At 42.5% G+C, this 26,344-nt stretch overlaps 1 protein-coding gene across 3 annotated transcripts in view; it reads right to left on the bottom strand.

Annotated features, from left to right (window-relative positions):
- Positions 1-26,344, bottom strand: part of sgcd (sarcoglycan, delta (dystrophin-associated glycoprotein)) — a 228,802-nt gene that overhangs the window by 95,368 nt on the left and 107,090 nt on the right. The window contains exon 1 of one of the 3 annotated variants that reach the window (XM_084029166.1): positions 13,247-13,489. The exons of the other annotated variants lie outside the window; for them this stretch is intronic. Coding sequence (XP_083885292.1) covers positions 13,247-13,249 — 3 coding nt within the window. The 5' untranslated portion in view covers positions 13,250-13,489. Of the gene's footprint in view, positions 1-13,246; positions 13,490-26,344 lie in introns of those variants that run through there. 3 annotated transcript variants of the gene reach the window in all.

Below are 26,344 nucleotides of genomic sequence, written 5' to 3'. Positions count from 1 at the left end.
TTTTATCATTTTACTCCTTCAGTGGCCCTAATACACCATGGTATGTAACCGTGTCTAGTTTATTTAAGACTTTTTATAAAGATGAATTCACGTTATTATTCACATTTATATAAGTGGCTCAGAGACGTAAACGCTCCAGGATGAGACTGTAATGTAACTAAAGTTGATGCAGTTTGTAGGGGGAGGCAAAGTTTTGCTTTGTGCTTAAAGAACTGTTGGGACGGGGGATAACATTGAGAATTGGTTGGTTTCGTGCCTCGGTTGCTTCTCAAAGTCCCCGTGGAATTACACAGGGATTGATGGTGATCCAGACAATATCAGACACCTTCTACTGGCTTAGCTTCCCTTCCGTTAGCCGGATCTTTCCGCCTATTGGACGAGTCTGTGGGGGATTTATTTTTTGAGGAAGCTTGCGAATTTCAACCAACCAGATGGCGCGCAACTTCGACGTCCAAAACCACAGTAAATAAATAAAAATACCACAGCCAAAAAAATAAATATATAAAAGCCGCTTCCTGGAAGCACGTCTGTTGTGTTTGCTGTGGGCTTCTGCCTTTCCTTTTTCTTTTGAGCTCAGCGGGGGTCTCCACCAACCTAAAAACGATCTGTCTGGATTTAAATCGGTATATCTGTAAACCCAGAATCCCTCAGCGAAGAACAGATTTGCAAATAAGGCTATTCTAGCATCGTCAGTTGTTTGATGTATTTCTTTTTTTTATGACTTTTTTGGACATTTTCTCCACCCAATCTTATAAGTCAATATTCAAAGGCATTCAGGCTGCCCCCGTTGAAAGGATGATAATGTGTTCTTTCATATGTCCGTCCATTGATGAGCCGCCTTGAGGTCCAAGTCTACAAGAAGTCCCAGGTTTACCTTAACTAAAGAGAGTCTAATGTCTCGGGCCTTGTAGTGGCAGAATGGATTCATATTAAGGCAACTGTTTACTTCCCCTATGACCTCTATAATAAAGTAACAACATTTTTAAAAGTTATATAAAGTATAGACTTTTTTTCTGGGGATATTGCCCACCTCTCTTGGGCCAAGAGAGGTGGGCAATATCCCCAGAAAAAAAGTGATGGAGCCACGTCTTGGCTCCATTTTTTTGTTTCCTACAGTGGCCCTAATACGCCGACATACATATAGATACATCAGCATTCTGTATAACAAAGCTGCTATGCTGGTCGGGTTAATAAGGCCACAATGATTCTTATGCTTCTCCAGGTTATGCATAAGCAAATATGTCATCTGAAATGTTGAACATATTTGATTTCTGACCCACCTCACGACAATAATGAACCAACCAGCATAACGGCCACGTCTGTGTATCTGCGCACTATAAATCCAGCCTCAAGGTACCTTCAGATAACGAGCTGCTACCGATGCGTCCGCTGCCAACCCATGCAGGATTTCTCTTTTTTCATTTTTGATTCGGTGTGGCCAAGACCCCGAAGCAATCACTGCTGCTCGCCGCCACCCACCTGCTCCGATAGCATCGCCCAAAAAGGAAAAGGGGGTTTGCAATATGACTCAATTAGTGTATGAAGTTTAACTTGATCATAAGCATAATACTCATCCGTTTCTCCAATATCCTTTTTTAAAATGAATATGCTGTCTCTGCTGGGGAAGAGCTGACTATCATCCTGCATCATGCATGGATAGAAAAAAGGAGGTAGCGGACTATTTGACCAAAGAACTGACCCGTAAAGTGTCTGAAATTGTTTTATGATCCGTCCGTTTCACACGATAATGTCCCCCACATAATGTATTTTATATATTAAGTATATAATGAGCAATGCAGTTATTTTTAGAACCAGCAGAGGACATAGAGAGTAGGAGCAATTACAGGTCGACTGTCACCAATTCATAAACTTAATTGAGTCTTAGGTGACACTAACATGAACTTTCCCCGTGACTGCCGTATGAAAGCACATTCCATTTATTTTTCAAGGGTGCTCTTTTTTTAAGAGCACTTTTATCCAACGTGCCTGAGAGTGACATGTGTCCCTTGGTTTTCAGCACAAGTGGGCTCGTATAAAGACCCTGTCGTACTGCAGAAAACAGAGGAGGAATTCAGTAGATACATGGAATGAGTTGATTTTTCAGAAGAGTCGGGCAGTGAGACGCCAATATGAACGATTTTTATCAAAGAAAAGCATAAAATCTTGTGTTTGGGGATATTATTGATGGAGCTTCTAAGGAATCAAACATTTAAAGCTTTCTGCAAGCAATACTGTTAACGTTATGTGATTAAACATTTACAAAAGGGAGTGAACTTTTTATTTTAAATATTTAGACATTCAAAAGAATCTATTTAATACAATGCTCTCTTTAAAAAGTAATGTTCCGTTTCAGAATCCTATCATATGCATAACGTTTACTGCTTTTATGATATGTAGAGCAAAGTGTTAGATATCATATAATATTTTAGAGAACACACATGTGGGTTGTCAGCAAAAATAGTATAAGTTATAAGAATTTAGTTAGTTAAAAGTGTCAATACGGGTGTTGGAAAAAACAGTCTTGTGTGTGAAATATGAATAACAGCACAAGAGAAAAAATGTAACTACATTTTGACAATTTAAATAACCAGCCAGTAATTACATGTGTGAATGTTATAACTGAGAATCTTAATGGGCTTCAAGAGCTTCAAGAGCCCATTAAGATCTCCCCGGGTGGCCGTCGTCTACAGTTCCAGTTTATTTTTACACGTCAGCTGAAAACAGGTTTCTACTTCCTGTCTGGCTATCTCACACACGAGGGTGGGAGGTGCAAACGTTTCCTGTGTCCCCGTTTGTCTGACATTCAATAGGAGGGATCTTTATTTAAAAGGAATGTTAACCCTTTTTGCCAGGATGCTTGCGAGTGGACGCACTGGATACGTTTCAATCATCTTTTAACCGTTATTCAATTACATTTTCAGCTTTGAGCATAACATATATCCAGCCATTAGCTCAACCACTGAATTGGACGTCAAATAAAAAGTGAGTGGACCCAAAGTGTTGGTTATAAATAGTCAACACGCAGCAAACGCTACACAGTATGTGTGCACAAACTTGGATAAAGTTGAACCAGGAAGTCGGTCTGCACACTTAGGGAGTTGTGCAGCTGTTGGTGTATTAACAACAGTCAAATCTGCAGGATCCACTCCTGGTCCAGACTAGTCCCCCATACACTAGCTGCTGCTGGATTGAACCTGTTGGGCAGCTTGTTAGGACCTTCAACCAATGCAAGGCACGAACCTGGTCCAATTTGCTGAATGATAAAGTAAACGTCAGTAAGACCTTTGACGTTGACTTGACTCCTGTTTGTTTGATTCGTCCACCCTCCTGTCCCACCCGCCCGAAGTGGAGTTTCAAGCTCTTCATGGCAATGTGCTGATGGATGCATCCTATCCTACATCTCTACTACAGACTGGTGATGGTGGAACCCACGATACTAAATGTGTATTTGGAGCACAAAAGCAGTCAACCTCCCTAATGGCTGCTCCTCCTCGTCTGCGTGTCATGATTTCTCACATTTAATTTAATTTCTGGTCTGAACCTCTTTGCATTCATTTCCTCGGCCGTCAAGTCACGAGCTGACCGATGGCGGGTTTGTTTTACATCTCTGCACTTCAAACGTGGTTTCCGGTAAACGTCTGTGGACTTTTTTTCCCGGCACGCTGGACTCCATCCACGGCATCGTCATGATCGGTGCCGGGCTGCAGTTGTCCATCTCCTCTGGTGCAGACTGAACATTCATTGGTATGCACAGCGCCGCTGTTTGGGAGTGACTATTTAGAACAACAATTTTTATGGTAAGTGCCAATCGGTCATGCTGTACTCTCTCTGGGATGTGATGGAGTTAAAAAAAAAAAGAAAAGGCAGATAAGTATACAGGGAGAGAAAAACAGAGAAATGAGAGACAAAAGTGGAAGAGACGCAGGGAGATAAACTGAGAGAAAGAACTCGCAGAATATTAACAAAAAAGGATGGAGGAGGAGAGGAAGAGATATCTGTGTGTTCTGGAGACAAAGAGACCGTGACCTTGAGGCTGAAACAACTTAGTCCGGGTTAAATACTGGAAACGGCAGAAGCGAGATGAAAAAACAGGATCTTAAGCCTAAAACCACATGTGGGACGAGAACTATGGTCTGCAGTCTGCACATCCACCACTCAACCATCATCTCAACCAGCTCTCTATGGCTTCTGTGTGGCGGTATCACATGGAAGTATGTTCACGTTGGGTAATTCTCATGCTAACTCATCCGTAAAGGCTGTATCAAACAAACCCATTGGTTTCTAGGTTTTCACCGGAGTGGGTGGCTCTTGCCGGCGCCATGTTGCATCAAAAAACGGAGCCTATTTATTATAGCGGGCCAAGAGGTAGATCATTGGTGGAGCTGAGGTGGGTTCGGGTTACCCGGCAGACAAGACAGCTAGCAGCTAGCAACCTGAGACGGCATCCGCCTGTCACTCAAAGAGTCTACACCCTCAATTATGCATAACTGCAAGCCTTAATTTGATTTATTATATACATTTGAGTAGAATAAAAAGGAGGGGAATTACTTGGAGCTAGGCTTTTGACGTGGAGGTCCATGGGGATTGACTCAAGTGACCATTTGAACAAGGGTAGTTTTTGGCACTTCGGCATTGGCATCATTTCTTTGGTTGTCGCTTGGTTCCATCGCAATCATGAAATCAACGTTTCTTTTTAGCCGCAACTATGACAATGAAGGTGTCGTGTATGAAGATGAAAGCAGAACCACAGCCTCATGGATGTGTGCCTCCAGCAGTCAAGTTCACATCCACGTCCAAAATGTCATCGTTTTATCCTAGTTTTGCGTGAGATTTGTGTGAAATATTCATAATTAGCATAATAATATGTGAATTATTAAAAAATGTGAATTGTGAGGTCATAGTGTCCTTGACCAACAAGAACAATGGTACGGACAACCTGAAAACATAATACTCCCAGAGGCATAAAATCTGTACCTGTGTTTAGAATCTGTAGGTAATGGATCCGAGGCTTCACGAGAACTGAAAACATACAAATGAACAGAAACACACAGAAAAGAATAACTACTGAGACACTGAACTCACCCATCAGAGACGACAAACTCCCCCACAAACAACACTTCATGACCACCTCCCTGCTAATTAACACGACTCGTGGAATCCGTCTTCATACTACACGGTTGCTATAATCAGCCTCAAAGTCACGTAAACAGAAAAGTAAAGCGACTGTGTGAACTTGATTTTCTTTGCAAACAAACAAACAAAGTTTTCTTTTATCAGATTTGGCCGTCAGCCGTGCAGGATGCCGTATCTCAACACGGTATCTCCTTCAGGAGCCCAATTATCTACAGAAATAAAGAAGTGCACCAACAATGACAAAAGCAGCCCAGAAATATATAGAAATATGACATTTTTTACCTGCGTTTAAAAGGTTTAAGGAGGATGTTTTCCTTCTAGACAGAGAGCAAGAGAGAAAAGCACCTATGTAGTTTGTCCTCTGGAAGGAAGACAGGAAAAGGAGACGTCACAGGAAGTGGACTCAGAACATAACATGACACAAATAACCTACAAAGTCAAAGAGTTTTAAAGCAGTTTAAAAGCATAGAGGACATTTTTTAGAGGAATTAATTTAACAGCAAAAACTTTTGTTGGAACAACAACTAAACAGACTGCTGCTCAAACTTTGAAGCCAAACCCTGACTTCATATTCACACCGTGAGCAACCAATCCAATCTTCTCAGTTCTTATTTGTCTCACGAAGAACTATTTTGTGGGGAAAATGGGGAAAAAAAAGAATACAAGATGTTCCCGGTTGTAAAATATTGTAGCCCTCAGTTGCGAGAGTGTGAGAGGCTGATTGGGCCTTTTTTTTTTTTAAAGAGAGAGATTTCCTTTTGTGGGATTAATTATTTTAATGTTTCAAATCCGTGGTTCCAATCACAGAACTCACACTGAGCACAATCAGCGAGGTGATAAAAAAAAGCGATTTCTCTAAAAATAACGCAGATGAAGCCCCATTTAATGATGAAATGATGAACACCTGAACAAAGTGAGGAACAAGTGGAGAAGAAGAACTAAGTTTCCAACTCTCGGAATCTATTTACTCCCTTTTGTATTGGTTTACTTTGGAGGCACGCTGATTGATGAGCAGCATCTAATCACACCAGTGTTCCTGTCTCAGTGTGGCCAAAAGTCTGAAGAGGCTGCGATGATGTGAAAAAGCCAGTCCATCACAGTAAGTAAGAACTTTCCCTCTTAACTGACCCGCCTGATGGCTGGATCACACTTTAGAAGAAAATAAATACTGAAAAGACTTTAATGGACGGACCCCCAGGTGTCCGGTCGGTTTTACAGACGCTCATTAAACGGCGAGCAAAAAACACAGAAAAGGGGAATCGAGAAAAACACACCGATATATCATGGGTGTAATTGCGGAATCCCTGCGCCTGTTCTTTTTTTTTTTAATGGCCCTGCTTTCGAGGGTTTAGGTGCTATTTACCCTACGGCGAAATAGCCACAAACAAGGTGTGTGTGTGTGTGTGTGTGTTGGGTCATAATTTCCATGGAAATGACTTTGCAGCGGCGTGCCAAGCGGATGTGGGAAGAGGTTGGCTCGGCACAACTCGATTCCTGCTTCAAAGTCTAATCCTCAAATTATCACTCACTCAGCAAATCCCCCTCTCCTCTTCCTCTCCTCTGCCGTCTCACTTCTCTCCCTCTTTTCACCTCCTCCCCTCACTCATCTGCCATTCAATTTTCCTCCCAGGACCCCCCGGCAGCTCTATCTATGCATCTGTCTGCAGGGGGGTTGGATAAAAATAATAGAAACTCCACATGGGAGATGACTTTATCTGTAAAATAAATCCCCCACAGTTCACTGAATGCCATTACGACTCACATTTTAAAGCAGGTTATTTCTCAAATCGTCAAAAAAGTTGTCCTTTTTTCGAGGTGCATTGACTGTTTCTGGGCCCGTTGGAGGTGGAAGCCTCACCCGACGCACCAGACGGTTCGTTAGACACTTTCAAAAAAGTGCTTGGCAGGTGATTTTTAGGAACCATCTGTCAATCAAACGCATAATGAAGCCAGCATGGAGAAAAGCAAAAAACAGCTTTTCCATTCAAATAAGCCTTTGGTGTTATTCTCTGCTCTTCCTTCAATGAAGAGGCATCTCGGCTCTGACTGATGCTTTTGCAGCATCCATGCCAGAAGTATCGCAAGTACAAAAGTTCTATACTCAGGTAGAAGTACAGACGTCCTATACCCAGGTAGAAGTACAGACGTCTTATACTCAGGTAGAAGTACAGACGTCTTATACTCAGGTAGAAGCACAGGTTTCCTATACTCAGGTAGAAGTACAGACGTCCTATACTCAGGTAGAAGTACAGACGTCTTATACTCAGGTAGAAGTACAGGTGTTCTATAGTCAGGTAGAAGTACAGACGTCCTATACTCAAGTAGCAGTACAGATGTCCTATACTCAGGTAGAAGTACAGACGTCTTATACTCAGGTAGATGTACAGGTGTTCTATAGTCAGGTAGAAGTACAGACGTCCTATACTCAAGTAGCAGTACAGATGTCCTATACTCAGGTAGAAGTACAGATGTCATACTCAGGTAGAAGTACAGGTGTTCTATAGTCAGGTAGAAGTACAGACGTCCTATACTCAAGTAGAAGTACAGACGTCCTATACTCAGGTAGAAGTACAGACGTCCTACTCAAGTAGAAGTACAGATGTCCTACTCAAGTAGAAGTACAGACATCCTACTCAAGTAGAAGTACCGACATCCTATACTCTAGTAGAAGTACAGACATCCTATACTCAAGTAGAAGTACCGACATCCTATACTCAAGTAGAAGTACAGACGTCCTATACTCAGGTAGAAGTACAGACGTCCTACTCAAGTAGAAGTACAGATGTCCTACTCAAGTAGAAGTACAGACATCCTACTCAAGTAGAAGTACCGACATCCTATACTCTAGTAGAAGTACCGACATCCTATACTCTAGTAGAAGTACAGACATCCTATACTCAAGTAGAAGTACCGACATCCTATACTCTAGTAGAAGTACAGACATCCTATACTCAAGTAGAAGTACAGACGTCCTACTCAAGTAGAAGTACAGACGTCCTACTCAAGTAGAAGTACCGACATCCTTTACTCTAGTAGAAGTACAGACACTTGTGATTCAACTTCTTTACTTAAGTGGAAAAAAAGTACTAAGTATTCCTATTAGGTTTATTTCTACTGGCTGTGTTTCTTTTTTTGCAAGACTAACTGACAGTTTGACACCGCTGGTCTCCCTAGCAACACTAATCTCTAGACACGGCGTCGGTCCATCCTCAACAAGCAAAGATGTATTTCAGAGTTGTGCAAAATATGAAAAGGTCTGATGAGTCATTCTTAACAATTTTTCCAGACTCGGGTGCTTTTTATGGTTGCAGGAAAACTGAGGTATGAGTCCTCAAGGCGTGTTGCCAGCTGTTAAATATAGTGCCGTCTACGGGCAGCCATACTGGCTTAAAAGCTGCTCTGAAGATGAACGGCGTCCTTGATCAGACCCACATGGGGTCCGTTTCATAGTCAGAGGTGCTGTATATAACTCTGTAGGCAGGTATCATATGGTTCGGCTTAATGTGTGTAGAAATAATCACCATCCACTCCTACGCTCAAAGTCTGCACACTTAACAAAGCTGATGCTAATCCTACAGACGGGACAGACTGCAGTAAAAACTCTACATGTGGGTTACATTTAGTAGCAGCTTCATTACCAGTATAGGGACTATTGGATATGATATGAATTATTTAAAAATAACACCAGAATCACTGTGGGATATAAAATGTAAGCAAACAGTCAAAATGAAAGTCGACCTCTAATACCTGCCGGGCTCTGTAGAAATAATTCATGGACAGAGAATTAAAAAAATCTCATCATTTATCCAGCAGGTCTCTGACTACACTAAAGCAAATATTGTACCTCAGACAGCAGCTGTTTTCCTCTGAAACCTTTTCGGTCAGTGACATGTGAACCTGCACCCTTTATAAAGTGGAAATGCTGACTCATAGGTAAATACATTTACACACTGGATGAATAAACGACACAAACATGCAAACTACTCGCCTGCAAATATGAGGTCCAGGTCTTTTATTTTGAAAGGTCAGGACGGAGGGAGTATATTTCATAGTATAACTGCCTTTAGTTGGTAGCATTACGGTCAGATCAAGTGACAGTCCACGTAGGGGTAGAAGGCTCAAACAAACACAGGACTTTCACCCAGGAGACCGCTGTTAATGTCCCGTGCTCAACTTAAGGTCAACATTGACATTTTGTCACGTCTGTAATGACAGTCATGTGAGCCGTAAGTTCACATCGACCACAAGGTTTCCCTCAACCTATGTGGTTAAGCTAACTTCCTGTGAAGCTGCATTATTTGACGCCTCGTCGAAGAGTTGAATGAGAACATCTTGGATATTCCCATTATTTGTGAAAGTATTCATGAGAAACAACAGGTTGAAAATACATATTGAGTTGCAAATTCATCGCAGGAAAAAGTGTAAAGGCATTGAACGTACATATTTGGACAGAAATCAAGTTCTCAGAGGGAAAATATGGTGGTGAAGGTAAATGACGGGTTAAAAACTCAAAAACACTGTCAACGTACAAAAAAACGTCTGTGTGAGCCCGAAAACCAGCTGCGTGTCAAAGATAAACCAGCTTATTATCTCTCAGAAGAGCAGTATAACATTCACTAAAGGGACGGGCATATTCATGTTCCCACTGTGCCGTCTGTCTCCGTGGTGCAGCCGCACTACGCCGCACAGCTGGTGTGTTTTACATGATTAATAAAGCTGGCTGATGTTATAAAAAAAACTATTTTCATTGTGAGCAACATGTTGTGATGTTAGTGGATTCCTTAAACTTCCTGCTGTCTCTTTCTCTCTTTTCTCTGACGTTCAAAAGCACAATATTTCTTTCACAACAAGGGTGAAGCAGTTTTATCCTGAAGATAATGATTTAGAGGAACATTGAAGGAATTCTTATAATTGCAGTTTCCCTCCCGTTCAGTGGAGCAGTGGAAACCTCGCTGCTGGGTAGATGTTAAATATTGACCAGGAGAGTAAAACCAAAAAAAGCCAATCTTTACAGACGATGCAGTTTTTAAAAATGTTATTTAAAGTCACAACAACTCAAAGTTAAAACGATGTGTGCAATTACCACAGTTGCTGCCTGCGTATAATTAAAACCAACATACCAAAAGAAAGTAAAACCAAGATTTATCTTCTTTCTTTCCTTACACAGGATTACTGTATTCTTACAGCGTATGATTTTCAGCTTATTTAAATAGTAAAATATTAAGTTTATCCCTCAAATCTAAGGTTATGAATTTAATTGTGCATTTTTTTCAACTTTAACAATGATGATAGAAATTAATTTTAAAAGAATGTGTGTGAAACCTTTAAACGGTCATAATTATACAGTATTTCAGGGATTTAACAAACTGAAGGAGAAGCTTTTCACTGCTAAAAAACAGCAAAAGTGACCAAATTATAGAGGAAGTGCCAATAGAGGAAGTGTCAGAGTCAGTATGATCCATCCTCTGGGGAGCATGCATGTATAAGAAATCAAAAGAGTGTAACATTGCCTTCCTTAGACCTTTGCTGCTACTATGGGGAGGTAACTATGACAACAATCTGTCCCCGTTTAATGATTTTGTGTTTTTTGGCTACAATCAGCAACTCGTGTGAGGTTTCTTTTTTGTGAAACATTTTCTTATTTTTCTGTACTGTGAAATATGGTAATCAGCATATTGTGAAAGCATAAAATCCAAGTGATAAATAACATCTTCACAATGATGTTTCTTTCAAAACCGGGAACATTTGCGACACCGAGCCTTAACGAGCGAATATGCATTCACCGTGCCAGTAAACATGTTCCTGCAGGGTTTATGTCTCTGGGTAAAAACGCCCTGCTTGTTAATAAGTTGATATTATGTCTGAGTGAGTGGCGGCCAGACTTGGGTGGACGGTATGCAGTTGGTAGCTGCAGTAAAAAAAGCCCATAAAGAGACAGAGACGGAGGGTCGGGGGGCTGGTAGGTCAGCGGGTATTTGGAGCTCGGACTCTGTTCCCAATATAACTGTGTGTGTGTGTGTGTGTGTGTGTGTGTGTATGTGTGTGTGTGTGTGTGTGGCAACAGCTGCTGTGTGTCCTGGAGCAGGTGGGCTGTGTTACATGCCGGCGTCAAAGTGGGGGGAGATGAAGAAGAAAATTCAGACAAATATACTCAGTGTAGAAACAAGAGCCTGGCTGCTGCTAATCTCTTTGTTTCTCAGTAAAAATGGAACTTGTCTGACTGCATGGCAAATGTTTTCCTACTTATAATTCTTACTTTCTTATAGTTCCCCTCAGATTTATCCAGCGACCACGTTGGGAATCCCAACTTTCCATCAAACTGGGAAAACAACCCACTTTCAAAGTACTCGTGTTGCTGAGAAAGGGAATTTTATGATGGAACAGTTGACTGCTTTGCTTTTAACGGGAGCTCCAAATGGATGAACAAACTTTAGCATATTTTTAAAAAACAACCATAAAATTCCCAAGAAATAAGAAACATTCACTGATTCCTACGATGGCGTATTAGGGCTAAAAAACAACAACAAAGTAGCCGAGAAAGGTGGGCAATATTATCAGAAAAAAGCCACTTGTTGTCATAGCAACAGCAAACATCCGGTCAAGCAACTTGTTTACTTCCGTTATGACAAGTGAAAGCTACCGCTAGCATCACCTGATAAATAAACACCTGATAATTTGGTCTCATATAAATTCAACCAACAATAAGCATCAACATCATCTCCCTAAAGACCTTAACGAAGCGTTGTGAAAAATAAATGCGTACATTTACGGGAAGTCAGCTAGCATAGATGCCGGTTGTTAGCATCGTAATAAAGTCGCAGATTTGCAACTTTTTTTCCCAGTTCTGTTTTTTTTTCCTACAGTGGCCCTAATACTGTTCATGATTAACAAGATGATTGAGATACTTGAGACTCTGATGAAAAAAGAAAATTAGGAGTTGAGAGTTTGGCGTTTCATGATTTTGCCTCACGACTCTAAAAAGAAAGTGCAGAGCTGCTTTTACCATCGTCTGACCTTGACAACTAACATCTTCCACACAAACATTGAGACTCAGACTTGCAATCAAAGACTTGAGTCTCATCAGACGTCTAGTAATACCTGTAATCTCGGTAATTTTGCATCAGACAGATCCAGAACATTTAGAGGATTCTATTCAGTTGCACCTATTGTGTTGCTGCCAAAAGCTTTTTTTTGTTAAATAAAAAAAGGGCTTTGTGGATAAACTAGTTAGGATTCCATAGATGTATCGGTGTTTTGGTTTTGTGCTAGAATTCAGACATCGTACACTTGAGACACGTTTCAACAGACATTACTTCAAACTGCCTCAAAACCAAAAAAATAAATAAAGTAATTCAACTCACTGAGCTACGCAGAGAGACTGGAACTAAACACGACACACACACACACATCCTTCACCACAACTGAGCCAGCCACTCATTCCTCCACCTAACAGCAGATCCAGAGTCAGTGTTGAGGCATGCGCCCCCTCCTCCTCCCCCCCAGCCGAACCCCCGACAGTAGGCTGCAGTCTGTCCACACTCAGCTTCTTGTTACTTATTTATAGCAGCTTGTTCCCGAGGGAAACAAAGTAATTGAAACCAAATGTGTTGCCGGGACTGATATGGGGAAGTCGGCTGGTCAGCCCACCCACCCCTCTCCTCCTGTTCTCTATACACAACGGTTGTAGACGTGAGGGGGGGGGGGGGGGGGGATTTAGTGCAAACAGCCTTGGAAATCACTTTATTTTCCAATTTCATTTCTGAAAGGAAACAAAAAAGAAAAAGTTCAAGAGCCTCGTTTCTCCTCCCAACTTTTCGGTTAACAACAAAAACATTCATTTAAATGCTTTAGTCTCGGAGGCTCTGCATTTTGTAAAGTGGTTCTAATGGCTGCTTTCTTTCCAGGGCCGTCAAGCACAAAGAGAGAAGAAACAGAGAGAGAGAAAAAACAAAGTTGATTAAAGAAAACTGCAAACTCAGGGTCTGCAGCTTTAATTTGCTCCACGTTTTGGGAGGAATAATGTGAGCGGCGCTCAAAGCTCGGCCCACCTCCCCGCCCACCACAGCCACAATTAATGAGCAGCTGAAACGAGGCAGCGAGAGCAAAAACTTACCATGCTTTCTTTTCTTTCTTTTCCTTCCTGTTCCCTCCTTTAATTCCTCTCTTTGCTTCCCCCTCTTCCCCCTTCAGACCTGGGCTTCCCGGCGGGCTCCGCTCAGGATCGAGGCGCTTCAGGCAGATATCAAAAATGGGATTGAGTTGCTGCTAAGAAGCTGTATGAGGCCCTCACTGACCAAAGTCAAAGTCAGGCAGCCACCTCTTTCTTTCTCTCCCCTCCCTGCTGCCTCGCTCCCTTGTCAGCTTTTCCAATAACAAACCGCTCTCCCCGCCTCTTTTGGCCGAGACCCTGAGCTGTGAGCTGTTTCCTGGACGCGTGGTGGACTCCTGTGACCCGGCTGTCTCCCACTTTCTTTTTTTTTTTTTTGAAGCCTCTGCTGTGAACGGTCTTGTTCCTCCAAGCCCTGCCTTCCTGCCAGATTTAGAACCTGAGAGACATGCGGTGCTTCTGGTTTGAACTTAAAAGAGGCGGGACTTTGCCTGGGAGTGTCGTGTTGTCATGACGACCCCTCCTTCTCCAGCAGTCTGAGCCCTGCCCCTCCTGAGGATGTGTGTTTCCCCATGTGTCTATGACGTGAATCACACACGCGCACACACACACACACACATTGAAAAGTTGTTTTTTTTGGTTTTCTTCTTGAACGAAACTTTTTGTTTTACATGTGTTAACATTTTATCAGGTATCATCGTGTTTTTGATAAAATGTTCAAGACTTCTTGAGTGAAAAAAGGCTCAGAATTATGTTTTTCTCTGGCAATCATGTTTGACATTTTAACAAAAAAATTCAGCGTGATTACAGCTCCTCTCCTTCCTTGAAGCCTACATTTCCACCGGCTCACTGTCGTCTATAAAAAACACACATCTCCCTTACTGACTTTCAACTTTCAAGTCAAGTCTAATGTGGTCATGGCAGACGTCATGGCAGCGAAGCCACGAGTGATGCGAGTGAGCGTGCATGTGAGAGCGCACGTGCATGACAGTCAGCATGCGGCGAGCTCAGGAGGGGAGAGAAAGAAGCGATTTAGAGAATGCAAATTCCTCTCCTCCACTTTAATGTTCTGCGGCCTGACAGCGAGGGAGGAAAGAGCCGCACAAAGCTTCTCCTACAAAGCTCCACTTTCTTTTTCTCTCCCCCTCTCGCCTCCCTCTCTCCCTCCCTCTCTCCACAGCCACACTGATCCCATTCTCTCTGCCTGCTTGTTTGTGGTGAGACTGATTTTGCGGAGGTTCGTGGGGAATACTTTGTGCTTTGATGTTACATCCAGCGCTTCCACAGCGCTGCGCCTTTGATAAGGAAAAAGCAAGGTGCTTTATGACTAAAAGGAGGTTAAAAATCCTCTCATATGCCCGTAAAACGGGTTAAGCTGCAGATACGTCCGCGCCCCCCAAACCCACCAACATGGTGAGAAGCCTGGTAATTTACACGATTGGGAGTTTTTGCTTTTCCATTAAACTTCCATATAATCCATGAGGAAAATGCTGCCACTCTCCCGCTAGTGGCAAGGACAAAAAAAAAAAAAAATAGAATAATACAATCATTGTCTAACAGGCGAGGCGAGTCCTGAATCTTAAGTGGGAAGCCCGGACGAAGGCTGCAGACACCAGGGGAAACTCTGTTGTTGCCTGCGCCGCAGCTGGAGCTCCACTTGATGATGTATTAATCAATAAATGAAAAGGGAAACCCCTAATAGGTCTCCGGTTAAGAGAGGAGGAGCACAGCGTGGCTCCGTCTCGTAATGAAGATGTAGTGTACGGCAACACGCGGGCGGGAGGCGAGGCGGAAGATCTCAGACACAGATATTTAAGTGGAAGAGAAGATGAGAGCGAGGAGATGGAGCTGCAGCTGAGCAGAGGTAAAAAAAAAAAAAAAAAAAGACTCCCGAAAGACTCGTTGTTTAAGTTAAATGTCAGTGAGCTCAAGTTGAAAAAGTCTTAACTTCCAACAAACAGTTTTCAAGTATTTTTTTTCACAAAGTTGTGAAATTCTCGACCATCTGTCAAGTTAAGTCAAAGTCCTGACCCTGAGCTGAGTAAACAGAATATTTGAGTGGAGTAGTTACGAGAGGGATTTAAATGAAATCCTTTGTATTTGATTGGACTAAAAAGTGGGCGGGATTAGAATGTGGCTCCACACACACCTCATTATTCCTAAAAGTTGCAGATTGATTGGATGGATAGATGTCATGATATCATTGTTTCAAACAGGTTGGTACGAGCAGGAAGAAAGGGGATTGGAACATATGAAGATAGATTTTGGTTGTTCTGTTAAATAGATCTGAACTTGTATCCTCAAACAGAAAACATGGTCCTTGTGGAAGATTTTAACTTCTACATCCCTTATTATACATTCCACTGGCACACTCCAGTCTGTAAAACCTTCTTTTTCCTTTCTCATTACCGGCTTCACAGTGGAACAACAAATAATGAATTAGTGCATTTTCCCTGTTCTGTTTACATGCACTATATACCATCAGAAAAAAATTTGTGAATCCAACCCTCCACATGTTGCTTTTTTAAAAATAACAGTGTGATTTTATAACAAGGCAACCTTTCTTTAAATCAAATATATAGCGCTGAAGTTATTGAGCAGACTTTCTCAACTACTGAAAAGAGAGAGAGAGAGAGAGAGGGAGAGGGAGATTGTATCTCAGCTGGATGTTAGCTAAACAATGGTAATGTAGTTATAAAGATAGAATAGAGGCATGCAGGGTTTGATTATTAGCTCCGCATCAACGTGTGCAGATGAGACATAAAAACACGCTGGAATATAACATGAAGTATATCCTCCATCATAATATGAAATAAAAAGAACAAAAGATGATCTTTTAATTATATAACATTAGTTACCTGCCCTTATTGTTCAACTGCAGCTGGTTGCTAGGCTGGTTGCTAGGCTGGTGCTCATTTCGGAGACTTGCTTTATACTAAAAAAAAGGAATTGAAGGAACTGAATTTTTCATAATAAGGGATAGCATGTTACATTCCTTTACAATGTATCCCAGCAACGTCTGGGTGGCTTGCCTTTAAATTTGGTACAAATATTCGTGGTCCCCATATGATGACTCCCAAATATTTTGGTGATTCCCCAAAGTTTGACATGTCTGAGTGAAATGCCTCGACGGTTGGATGGATGCCTCCACCATTCTGTGCAGAAACACATTCATGGTCTTTGAGAGCTTTGATGAACCTTTGATTTTTCATCAAAACCACTAATTTAAATTTAAAAAAAAATGTTTTTAATCCCAGTGCTGTTACACAACATTTCATTTAACCGGAAAAATGCCTCTGTGAGAAATTCTTTTAGAAGTTTCTTTGGAAAAAAAAAAAGTTGCAAAAACAACTTGAAGTTAGTTAACAACATATGTGACGACATACTTTCTCACCATTCCTGCCTCTGAGCAATGTGTCGATGACAAACATCCCCAAAAAAAACACATATGGGGTCCAGACCGGCATCGGCGACTGGGATTGAGCGCCGATCCAAACAAAGGCACCTTCCAGATATCATAATGAATGGCTGTTTGTCAACAAATCCAAACACTCCGCCAGATTCTTCCTCCCGCTTTAAACAGGTTCATCGTTGTGCTAAAACAAGGTCCTCAAAGTTGTTGCAAACAGACTTATTGTCTCCTAAACTCCTCACTGCGATATCAGGAGGAGGATCAGATGTTCCCGGATCCCGAACCAGCAACAGCCGAGCGAGGCGGCTGAGGAAGAGGCGATTATCATAATCAGATGCGAAACGTTATGTGGAAATTGACTAAACATCCTGAACATCTCTTGTGGGGTCTTTAGTTTTATTGTTCAAACGATGCCAAACAGGTTGTTTATTCCAAAAGTGTTTCCGTTTGGGATGGAAATCATTACCTCGTATCTCTCGCTCTATATATTTTCAGAATATGGAAAAGCATGGAGCGCAGCAGAACAAGCCGAGGAGGAGGAGGAGGGAAGACGAGAATACCTTTCCCCAGGGCGACGGATGAAGACTCACGGCCTATAGGTGGGGGTCGGGTGAAGGCGGGGCTTATGGATTACATGCACACATTGGCATTTCAACCTTAAAATAGACGCACGGGTTGCATGGCCTCATCAAAGAACACAAACATATGATTATATTACAGGGTTTTGGAGCTTTGGAAAATCATCACTCAAGTCCTGAGCGTTTCTGCAACCATTAGACGTTTTACTCCTTAAAGGGTTAGTTCGTCAGGTTTGTAAGAGATCCTTATCCGTGGCTTCCGTGAACTTCTGTAACCGAATAATAAAGGATGGATGCTGAGTGAAATATCAACGTGGGCGTGCACTTTGTCTGCCACCGAATACTTGCTGACTCCGCTCTATTCATCCATTTCGCCTCGCCTCGATTGGCCGCAGCTCACCTGGAGACGTGTTGGAAAAGGTGATGTTATGATTTTTTGATCATATTATATGACATCGTCTCTCTTTCTCTTAACAGCAGCCTGCAGCTATTACACTTTTAGATCCTTTATATCTATTGTAATATTAGACTAAAGCATACATATATTCTCATTCTCAGATGTCGCGGTGTGCTGTGTTCCATTTCTTCCTCTTCCTCGCCTCGGTTTTTTTTGACAGGAGGTGCGTCTCTCTCCATCACAGGAAGTGAACTCACTGGAATCACTGCGAGCGATCTGAACCAACACTAACAATCAATGAAACTGTCAGTCACCACCAACCCATTGCAAAGCACGCACACTCCACTTTTCCCCTCCAACACTGTGATTATTCTTTTTTTTCCTGTAAAAACGTACAGTTTGCAGACGTTTATATGGCTAAGGGGGGATTTTTTTTGCCGTATCGCAGCTCGACAGAAACCCGGTCGTTGCAGCAAACCTCCCCACTGCGTTGCATTTCAACAGGATGGCATCAGTAGAGTTACTCCGCATGCATTTTTAATAAGTAACAATGGCCTTTACCGCTGGAAGTGCAATTGAAGAAGAAATGCTCGGTAAGTAATCATAATAAGGTCCCTGCCGTGAACGTCCCAGGGAGCAGTCGTGCTCAGACTAAACTGCACTGACAGGAAGTGAACCGGCTCCTTTAATGCGTCAAGCTGGGATGGACTCGACTCCATCATTAATATATATATATATAAGATGGACTTTCTTATGAGGAGTCGGGGATGATAAACATACAGAAAGACAGGGACCAATTTTAAAAAAAGAGCTCGGGCGACATTCAGCCGCACCGGGTGTGCATTAAACTTAAATATGGCACAGTTTCCCATTAAATTCTCATTAGCAGCAAAGCTACAATGAGCACTGAGACGTTCCACCGCTGCGGAAATCAGAGCTGTGGAAGTAATATCTTTGAGCTTTGTGATAAAGAAATTAAACCGTCCACCATTTCTAATACTTTGGATTGAGATGGGAGTTCTCGTTGCTTCGTCTGCTTCGTTTCTGAAGCAGATAATTCACTCTTTTTTTTTCTGAATCGGCCTTTGAACCGTTCCTGAAGATTCCTCCCCATTATATGTACAGCAAAAGGTAAAAGAAAAGTCTATAATCCATAGAGGATTTTCAAACAGACAGGGCTCCGGACCTGTAAAGACAGCCAAGTTTTAGAGTCTGGGGGCAAGTTTTGACATTTGGGAGTCAAGAGGGGGCGAGTCATACTAAAAGAGACGAGGCGGGTATAGAAAACAAGCCCGGCAGGTTAATGATCACTGTACCGCCGCCAGGCTGCGGCCATCTGGCACGCTTGTAATAGAAGCTGTTCCTGCTCAACCCAAATGAAGCTACAGAGGAGGTGATTTGGGTGGTGGGAATCCGGCGGAGGATGCTGATTAAATGTGAGAGTGGGTGTGTGAGGTACAGTACGCCGCTCCTTTCCCAGATAATGCGAGCTACAGGTGACCACGACGCCGCTAACGAGGACGCTGGCAGACAGGAAGTCTTTACAGGGTGTCCTGATGAATAACAGGATGCTACTGCGTGCGACAGAATCACAGCGTCTGAGACACAATGTTCACCTGCAGCAGGTAACAAAGGAGGAAACAAGAAGTGACTATTTGACAGAAGCGGTGTGCGTCAGTCTCTCTTTTTTTATCCTGTAAATACCTGACCTCCATTTGTTGGAAGTTCATCCAGACATTATGTGATGCTGCGTGCTCACTGCCTATTATCTCCCACGTCCTCTGTCACAATGTAGAAAAGAACAGAACGCCTATAATACCCGTTACTGGAAGTTCGCCTCAAACCTCTTGGGCAAAAAATAAATATGAATATGAGATATGAAAATATGACTTTCACAATCCCCTATCCAACTCTTGTAACACACCCACATCCCAACAGTTTCATCAATATAAATGAATGGTTGGAATGTGTCATATATATGCTGGCCCATTGTTTGGCTCATTTTCTGTGAGCAGTGTAGCATTAAAGCATGGTGGAATCAGCAAACTACATATCTAGCGGGTAGGCGGCTCGTTAGCTAGCTTGCTAATTCCACCATGCTTTAATGCTACACTGGTTACCAAAAAACGAGCCAAAAACAGCGGGCTTGGTGTCACTAATCTGGCGACTGGCCATGTTTTTTCCTCCAGCAGAATGAAGCATTACCTTTGTAAATTGTTCCTCATGTACTCAGGCTCTCTACGCTTCGTTACGTCACCGCTCCACTGCTCGTTTAAGTCGTTACATCTGTCTGCGAAAAAAATGATATTTTTTCTCTATAACTGCCACTTTTTGATCCCCGGCATCTACCTGGAGTCCAAATGAATCAAGCTAACGATTCAAGATTCCAGACATGAAGTTTTCATCGTCCGTCTTTGGGTTCTGAAGGAGATCTCGATCTCCTCGGGGGGAGCAGCTGCTGAATTCTCCGCCTCGTCATTTCCCACCATCATCAGTCGATCTCGATCTCTTTCATCCACTAATTTCCACTCCCTCAGACGTCAGCCTCCGCTGGCTTTTCCTCCCACATTGTTTGAAGAGAGACAGAGGAGAAACACATTGTTCCTATTATACCCTTTTTTTGCGTAGAAAGCGATGATTGTGTCTCCGTTGGAGCGCGGTGATGTAGATGATGGCTTTGGCAGGCGGCAGACAGACCTGCTCTGATGAGCAAACACTCCGCTGGAGAGGAGAATGGGGGGGGGGGTTCGCATGAAAAATGGTGCAGCGTTTAGGGGCCGCTTGGCACCTCCGCCGCGGGTTCATCGAGTCAGAAACGGGAGAGGCCTTCTTTGTGGGTGTGACTGTCACCGTCGTATGACAGATTGCATTCTGGGTCCTCTGAGAGGAGCGTGAGGATGAGATAATGGTTATGAAATAAAAGTCTTCCAAACTGTGAAAACAGACGGAACACAGGGTGACATAAACTGCCAGCTTGAGGTGAAATATTCAGCGACAAAACAAAAAGAATTAATTCTTGCCAAAGAAATGTCATCCCTAAGCGCCGCGTTCACACAACTTCACCTTCATGTCGCTGAACATATTGTGTTTGAAAAGCCGTATTGATCCGTAAGCTAATTCTGTTGCATTTTTTTGCATCGGTGTGTTTTGGCATGAAAACGCCGCCGCTTGTCACTTCGGGGAACAAGATGACAACCCGGCCTGAAGAAGTCAATAGACTGGTTCCCACAACGGCGCCCGCTCCCTTAGACTGGCACGTTCGCTCATCCCCCATTTTTTGGTCATCAGAGGGGATTTGTCAGCTTTCAAATCAACCCAATTCAAGTCACAGAGGACGCTATTGTAAGAAAAAACCCAACATGTTTACCTCGCAATGTCACCAAAAGTTAGAGGAAGAGCATACAAAGCTGTGAAGTTAGCGATAATTCACTCTGGGTTTGTCGTATAACCCATTGTTAATAAAAAAATATTGATAAATGGAGCTTTAAAAAGAGAATAAAAAGTAATTGTTCTGTGTTTTCCCTGAATAAGTCTTCTTCTGGGGTAAAGGCAAAGTAATTAAGCGCTATGTAAGTAAGACGGTATTTGCACAGTAAAACGTGGAGTTTCTCCCTGCGGTGAGACAAGCTGGTGAAGTGATTAATCTCCTCGCTATCGCACATTCCCTCCAGTAATCCTCCTCACATGATCATTTTAGCATCAGAGAAAAAAAGAAGAAGCTCGGAGCCAATTGCGGCTTGATCTGAATGAATGGATACGTGAGGCAAATTGCCGCATTAGCACGTCCACTATATGTATTAACTTTTGCTCCTGCACGCAAGTGAAATAAAGCCTTCCCATGTTTTTAATACATCTTGACTGGATAAATAATGGTAACGATCCTTTAGCCAAGCTTTTCTTTGGGAGGGAAAGCAGAAGAGGTGGCTTCTTTTCTTTTTATGGATCGGCATCGCATCGCATATCAAATGCGTTCCCGCCAAGGGCAACCCGAGAGCGAGAGCACTTACAGAGAGAATGGAGGAACTTCAATCTACGAGCTCCTGTCAGACTAAACAAACAGTCGCCCCGCGTCAACCGCCATATCACAAGGACTCCCTTTGAATGCAACCGTGACTCCCGAGGAACCTTCAGATAAAGCAAAGTGACTCTGACAATTGTACCCGTTTGTCTAAGTCATTGCAAGAAGGGGGTGGAAGGACATGGGAGGGAGGGAGCAAAGAGATTAAGAAAAAAAAAAAGGATGATATGAAAGCAAACTTTTTGTCCTTTCTTATCAACTCCCCGTTGAATTCAATAGCTCCGTCAAATCTACGGGTGCTGCTGTCTAGACACACTCAAAGAACGCATTAGCAGAGAGCTTTGAGAGATGAAACGCAATGGAAGTAACATTTCAGTGTTTTTTTCCTGGACAAGGACACGTAAACAGGAGTGTGAGAAATCTGCCGTTGGCTTTCTTGAATGTCTCGCCACTCTTTTGTTCAACAACGCCAAGCCATACAGGGCTGGAAGAGTGCCAACGGTAAACGATTGTTAAACAGCACGGGGAACGCTTACTGCTCTAATTTCTCTGAGCTACACTTCTTCTTTGCCACCGCACACAGTGCAGGTGGGGGTAATGGAAAGCTTCAGGGGGAGATGAGGACTGACATGTGTTTAACAAGCTGGGCAAACAGCGCTACAGTTACACGGTGAGCGCTCAACGCCGAGCTGGGAAAAGTGTCCATCAGTCCTGCAAAGTGAAGGTCAAGGATGTAGGTTTAGAGAGGAAAATGAATGATGCATACAAGCCTTGGAAACCTTCTCTATATGCATGAGAGCGTAGTAGAAATGTGGACCTAGCATCTGGTTTAAAAACCAGTGTGGCTACCGTTGTAAATTGTGTAAATATATCTGTAAATGGGGAGATGTCCCTACAGAGTAGGGGTGAGTATTGGCAAGAACCTCACGATACGATACGTATCACGATACTTTGGTCACGATACGATATACCACGATCATTTGGTCACGGTACGATACGTTTCACAATATTGCGATATAAATAAAGATGAAAAGACAAGTACCTGTATATGTACATCAGATGATATTGATCAGAGGACAAATTGAGTCAAAACTATTTCATTCAAAACAGCCTCTCCATTTTATTAATTCCCATAAATTCACTCAAATAAATATTGAAAATAAAATGAAAAAGAATAAAGTACTGCATTGGAGTTGAAAAATCAATATTGTATTGGGCGGCAATGTATCGCGATATATTGCCGTATCGATATTTTTACCCACCCCTACTACAGAGTGATCAATCAACCTGAAATCCACGCTGACATGGGGAGAACATGCAAACCTGAACTGGGTTCAAACCCAGTTCACTTCTAAGTTTATGTACATCACTATATAAAGTGTACTGGGAAGTTCTTAAGTAGTTTTTTTAACAAGATGCTGGTGTACAATGTATTATTTCTCAAAATACATATTTTTTTAAATAATGAAATAAATATATTATTGTAATAATGCATGAAACTTTAGTAAATTGTGTATTTATTTGTTAGATTTTGATGTATACATTTAGGAAAGCGATGTACAAGTCAAACCTGACGTTGCCTTACAAGGAAAATAAATGATCCAAACACAAACAAGGCATACCGATTATTAATCCAACACTGGGAGTGAATCGATACCTGATATTGGCCGATACCTAAAGCCCTGGACTCACTAGAAATATCAGGACTGAATCTCTAAATTGTGATACAATTTGTAAAAGTAGAAATAGACGGCATAAGTGAATGGCTTCGTCCCGACTCACACCGTGGAAGATGACAGCTGATGATTCACACCGCTCTGTTGACAAGATAAGCGAGCGTCAACATCCACCAAATGATTGTTTCCTCTCAGCAGGACAAGAGATGACTTCCATTAGAAATGACTTATTCATTAGATTCTAAACCCTGAACTGTTTGTCCAACTTTTTAATCTCGAGGAGGACCTGAATGAAACACGTTTTCCATTTTACCACCACACACACAAAAGAATTAAATGCTGCAGTCGCTCTATAAGTGAAGTTCACTGAAATGCTTGATATCTAAAAAAAAATGTGAAGAATGTGTGAATATACAGATAAATGGATGTGAAAGGAGGACACAAAGCAGAACCTCTCCGGTGTTCGGCGCCGGAGCTCTTCAAACAATGAGAATGGATTCTGACGCGACCTTCAAACTTTACATACAGCTTTCTGTGCAGGTCGGAGAATGTGATCAACAAATGAAAGCTGTAGGCTGTAGAGAGAAACACACACACACACACACACACACACACACACACACACACACACACACACACACACACACACACACACAGTACTTTGAATTCCACTTGCCCCATAAAGCTCCTGAAACTTCCCCAAAAAGGCCCTGGGACTAATCCACAATTTCAGGATCTCTTCTCTATTTTGCCTCCAAATGCAAATAGAAAGTCTTTGTTCTACAAACGCCTTATTGAACCGTTCAGAGAGGAGGCTGTTGCTTCTCATCGGTTGCCTGCAGAAGAAAGCGAAGCGAGAAGATAATGAATCGCCGAAGCCCCAGACAATCCGGCAACGCTCTCGATTCTCACCTCAACAGCGAAGTGATTCTGCCTCTCCCTTGTACTCCGGTTCTGAAAAGTAAAGCCAATGGGGAAGTGTTTTAAACTTGCATTCTCTCTGTTGGCCATCAGGGGGAGACTCCTCTGGTTGCAAAGAAAAAAAGTCACATTGCATGGAAGTCTATGTGAAAATGACCCTCACTTGATTAATTAGCTCAATAAACATTGTGAATATGATGCCTATCTAGTAAATTAAAGGCCCATTTAGGGTCAAATAGACCATAAAACAGGGTATGCTTAGGGGCGGGGCTACCTTGTGATTGGCAGGTCGCTACCGATGCACTCAAATTACTTTAACACTTATTTGTGAAGTTTACCTTGAAGCGCAGAAATAAATACGGTTACTTACATCGAAGACGGCTACGGCCAAAAGGTCGATAAACCAATGAGTCGTCACCATGACTACGTCCACTCTTGATACATACAGTCTATGGTAGTAAGAGGGTCTGTGATGTCTCCTGCACGACGGGGAGATGTGCTACACAGCCATCCACCACCCATTCCTCGCCTCGCCACATTAAGAGCACGCTGCCTCCTGCATTCGTAACGCACGTTGGCGTCGGATGCAAATCGTGAGGCGTGGAATCATCCAATTAAGCCAAATCCCCTCGGGATACAAGGGCTGGAAGACGGGTCGTGGCGGATGTAGTCCTGATTTGTATGTAAGATAGTCTCTCCCGTCTAGCACTAAAGGCAAAACGAACATTAATGATTTAAAGCTGCTATTAGGTGCCTTTGGGCTGAATCACTTTGGTGTCTTATCCTTACCAAGTTGGGGAAAAAAAATGACATTCATGTATATGCAAATGAAGCAATCGTTTTCAAGGATTCCTGCTTTTACATGTCAGACCCATTTTACAGCCCATTAACATGAATTTCACATCGGCTTTATGTCCAGATATGATTTACAGGTAGCGGCGTAGATCAGGCACCCTCGTCCACGAGGAACGATCTGAGATCAGATTGTTTTTTTAATCAAACACAGACCGCTGTGCCGTCCGGAATCACAAAAAAAAAAAAAAAAAAAATACATTACACGACTCATTGCATCGGACGCATTGAGCTGATGTGGACCGAGTGGAATGGAATCATGCTGAACTTCCTTGGACTGGAGTGAACTGAAGTGCCACTGAATTTACCGTCTATTGAAATGAACTTGCTATAGAGGGGAGTACAGACCTGTGCTGCCGGCTGCTGATAAGCATGTGTGTGTGTGTGTGTGTGTGTGTGTGTGTGTAAGCCTTGTATCTGCTGTTTGATTAGTGTTGTTGGGATTGTTGCTGCTGAATGTCAGACACTTCCATGCAACGCGGCGTTTGGCAGATGCAGACTGATCAACGTGTCAGCGCTGGCAGTCGAGGAGCTGAGGAGTCGGATTTGTATGGGAGGGAGCGAGAGAGAGAGAGAGAGAGAGAGAGACAGCAGGTCTGTGCATTGTGTGTGCCGAGTGTGAACACAATGCTTTTATACTCGGTGTGCGATGGAAGCGCTCGCAGACGACTTGTCTTTTAAAATCTGCAAACAAACTGCAGACAAAATACTAATCCATAGAGAACAACACATTTTTTTTAGACATAAATGATATACTTAAAGGCGGGTCCATTATTATTATGATTGTTCGTATTTCATCATGTAGCTCAGTTGATGAGTTACATAATTATGTTCTCGTGTCAACGTGCTATTCCCCCAGCTCTTTTAAAAACCATGTGACCTGACGTAGGTTTCTGCATATCCTTATTAATGGTCAGTGTGTATCACATACAGTAATGTAGTATTCGGATCCAAAAGTCACAATAATATCAGAAACAATCTAACCGATAGAGGCAGTAGACCAACTAGAGGTAAAACAACTGTTTTATCCAATGGAGCCCGGTGGGTTTGGACAGAGCATCTTTAGTTCCCTCCCCATCAGACAGCACCGTTCTAACGTGTGTTTTGTTAAATAAATTAAAAAAACGTCCAAATCCGAAGTCATATGTGACATCTGCTATTTAAAACAATAAACACATTCTTTCTTTGTGAACCTGGTTTCACGCACAATTACCTAAAACAACATTGCGGGCTGTAGCATTGAGATTATT

Source organism: Eutrigla gurnardus (genome assembly GCF_963514095.1).
Source record: "Eutrigla gurnardus genome assembly, chromosome: 15".
NCBI lineage: Eukaryota > Metazoa > Chordata > Actinopteri > Perciformes > Triglidae > Eutrigla > Eutrigla gurnardus.
Note: the sequence above shows the minus strand (reverse complement) of the source record. Positions and strands in the feature narration are given on the sequence as shown.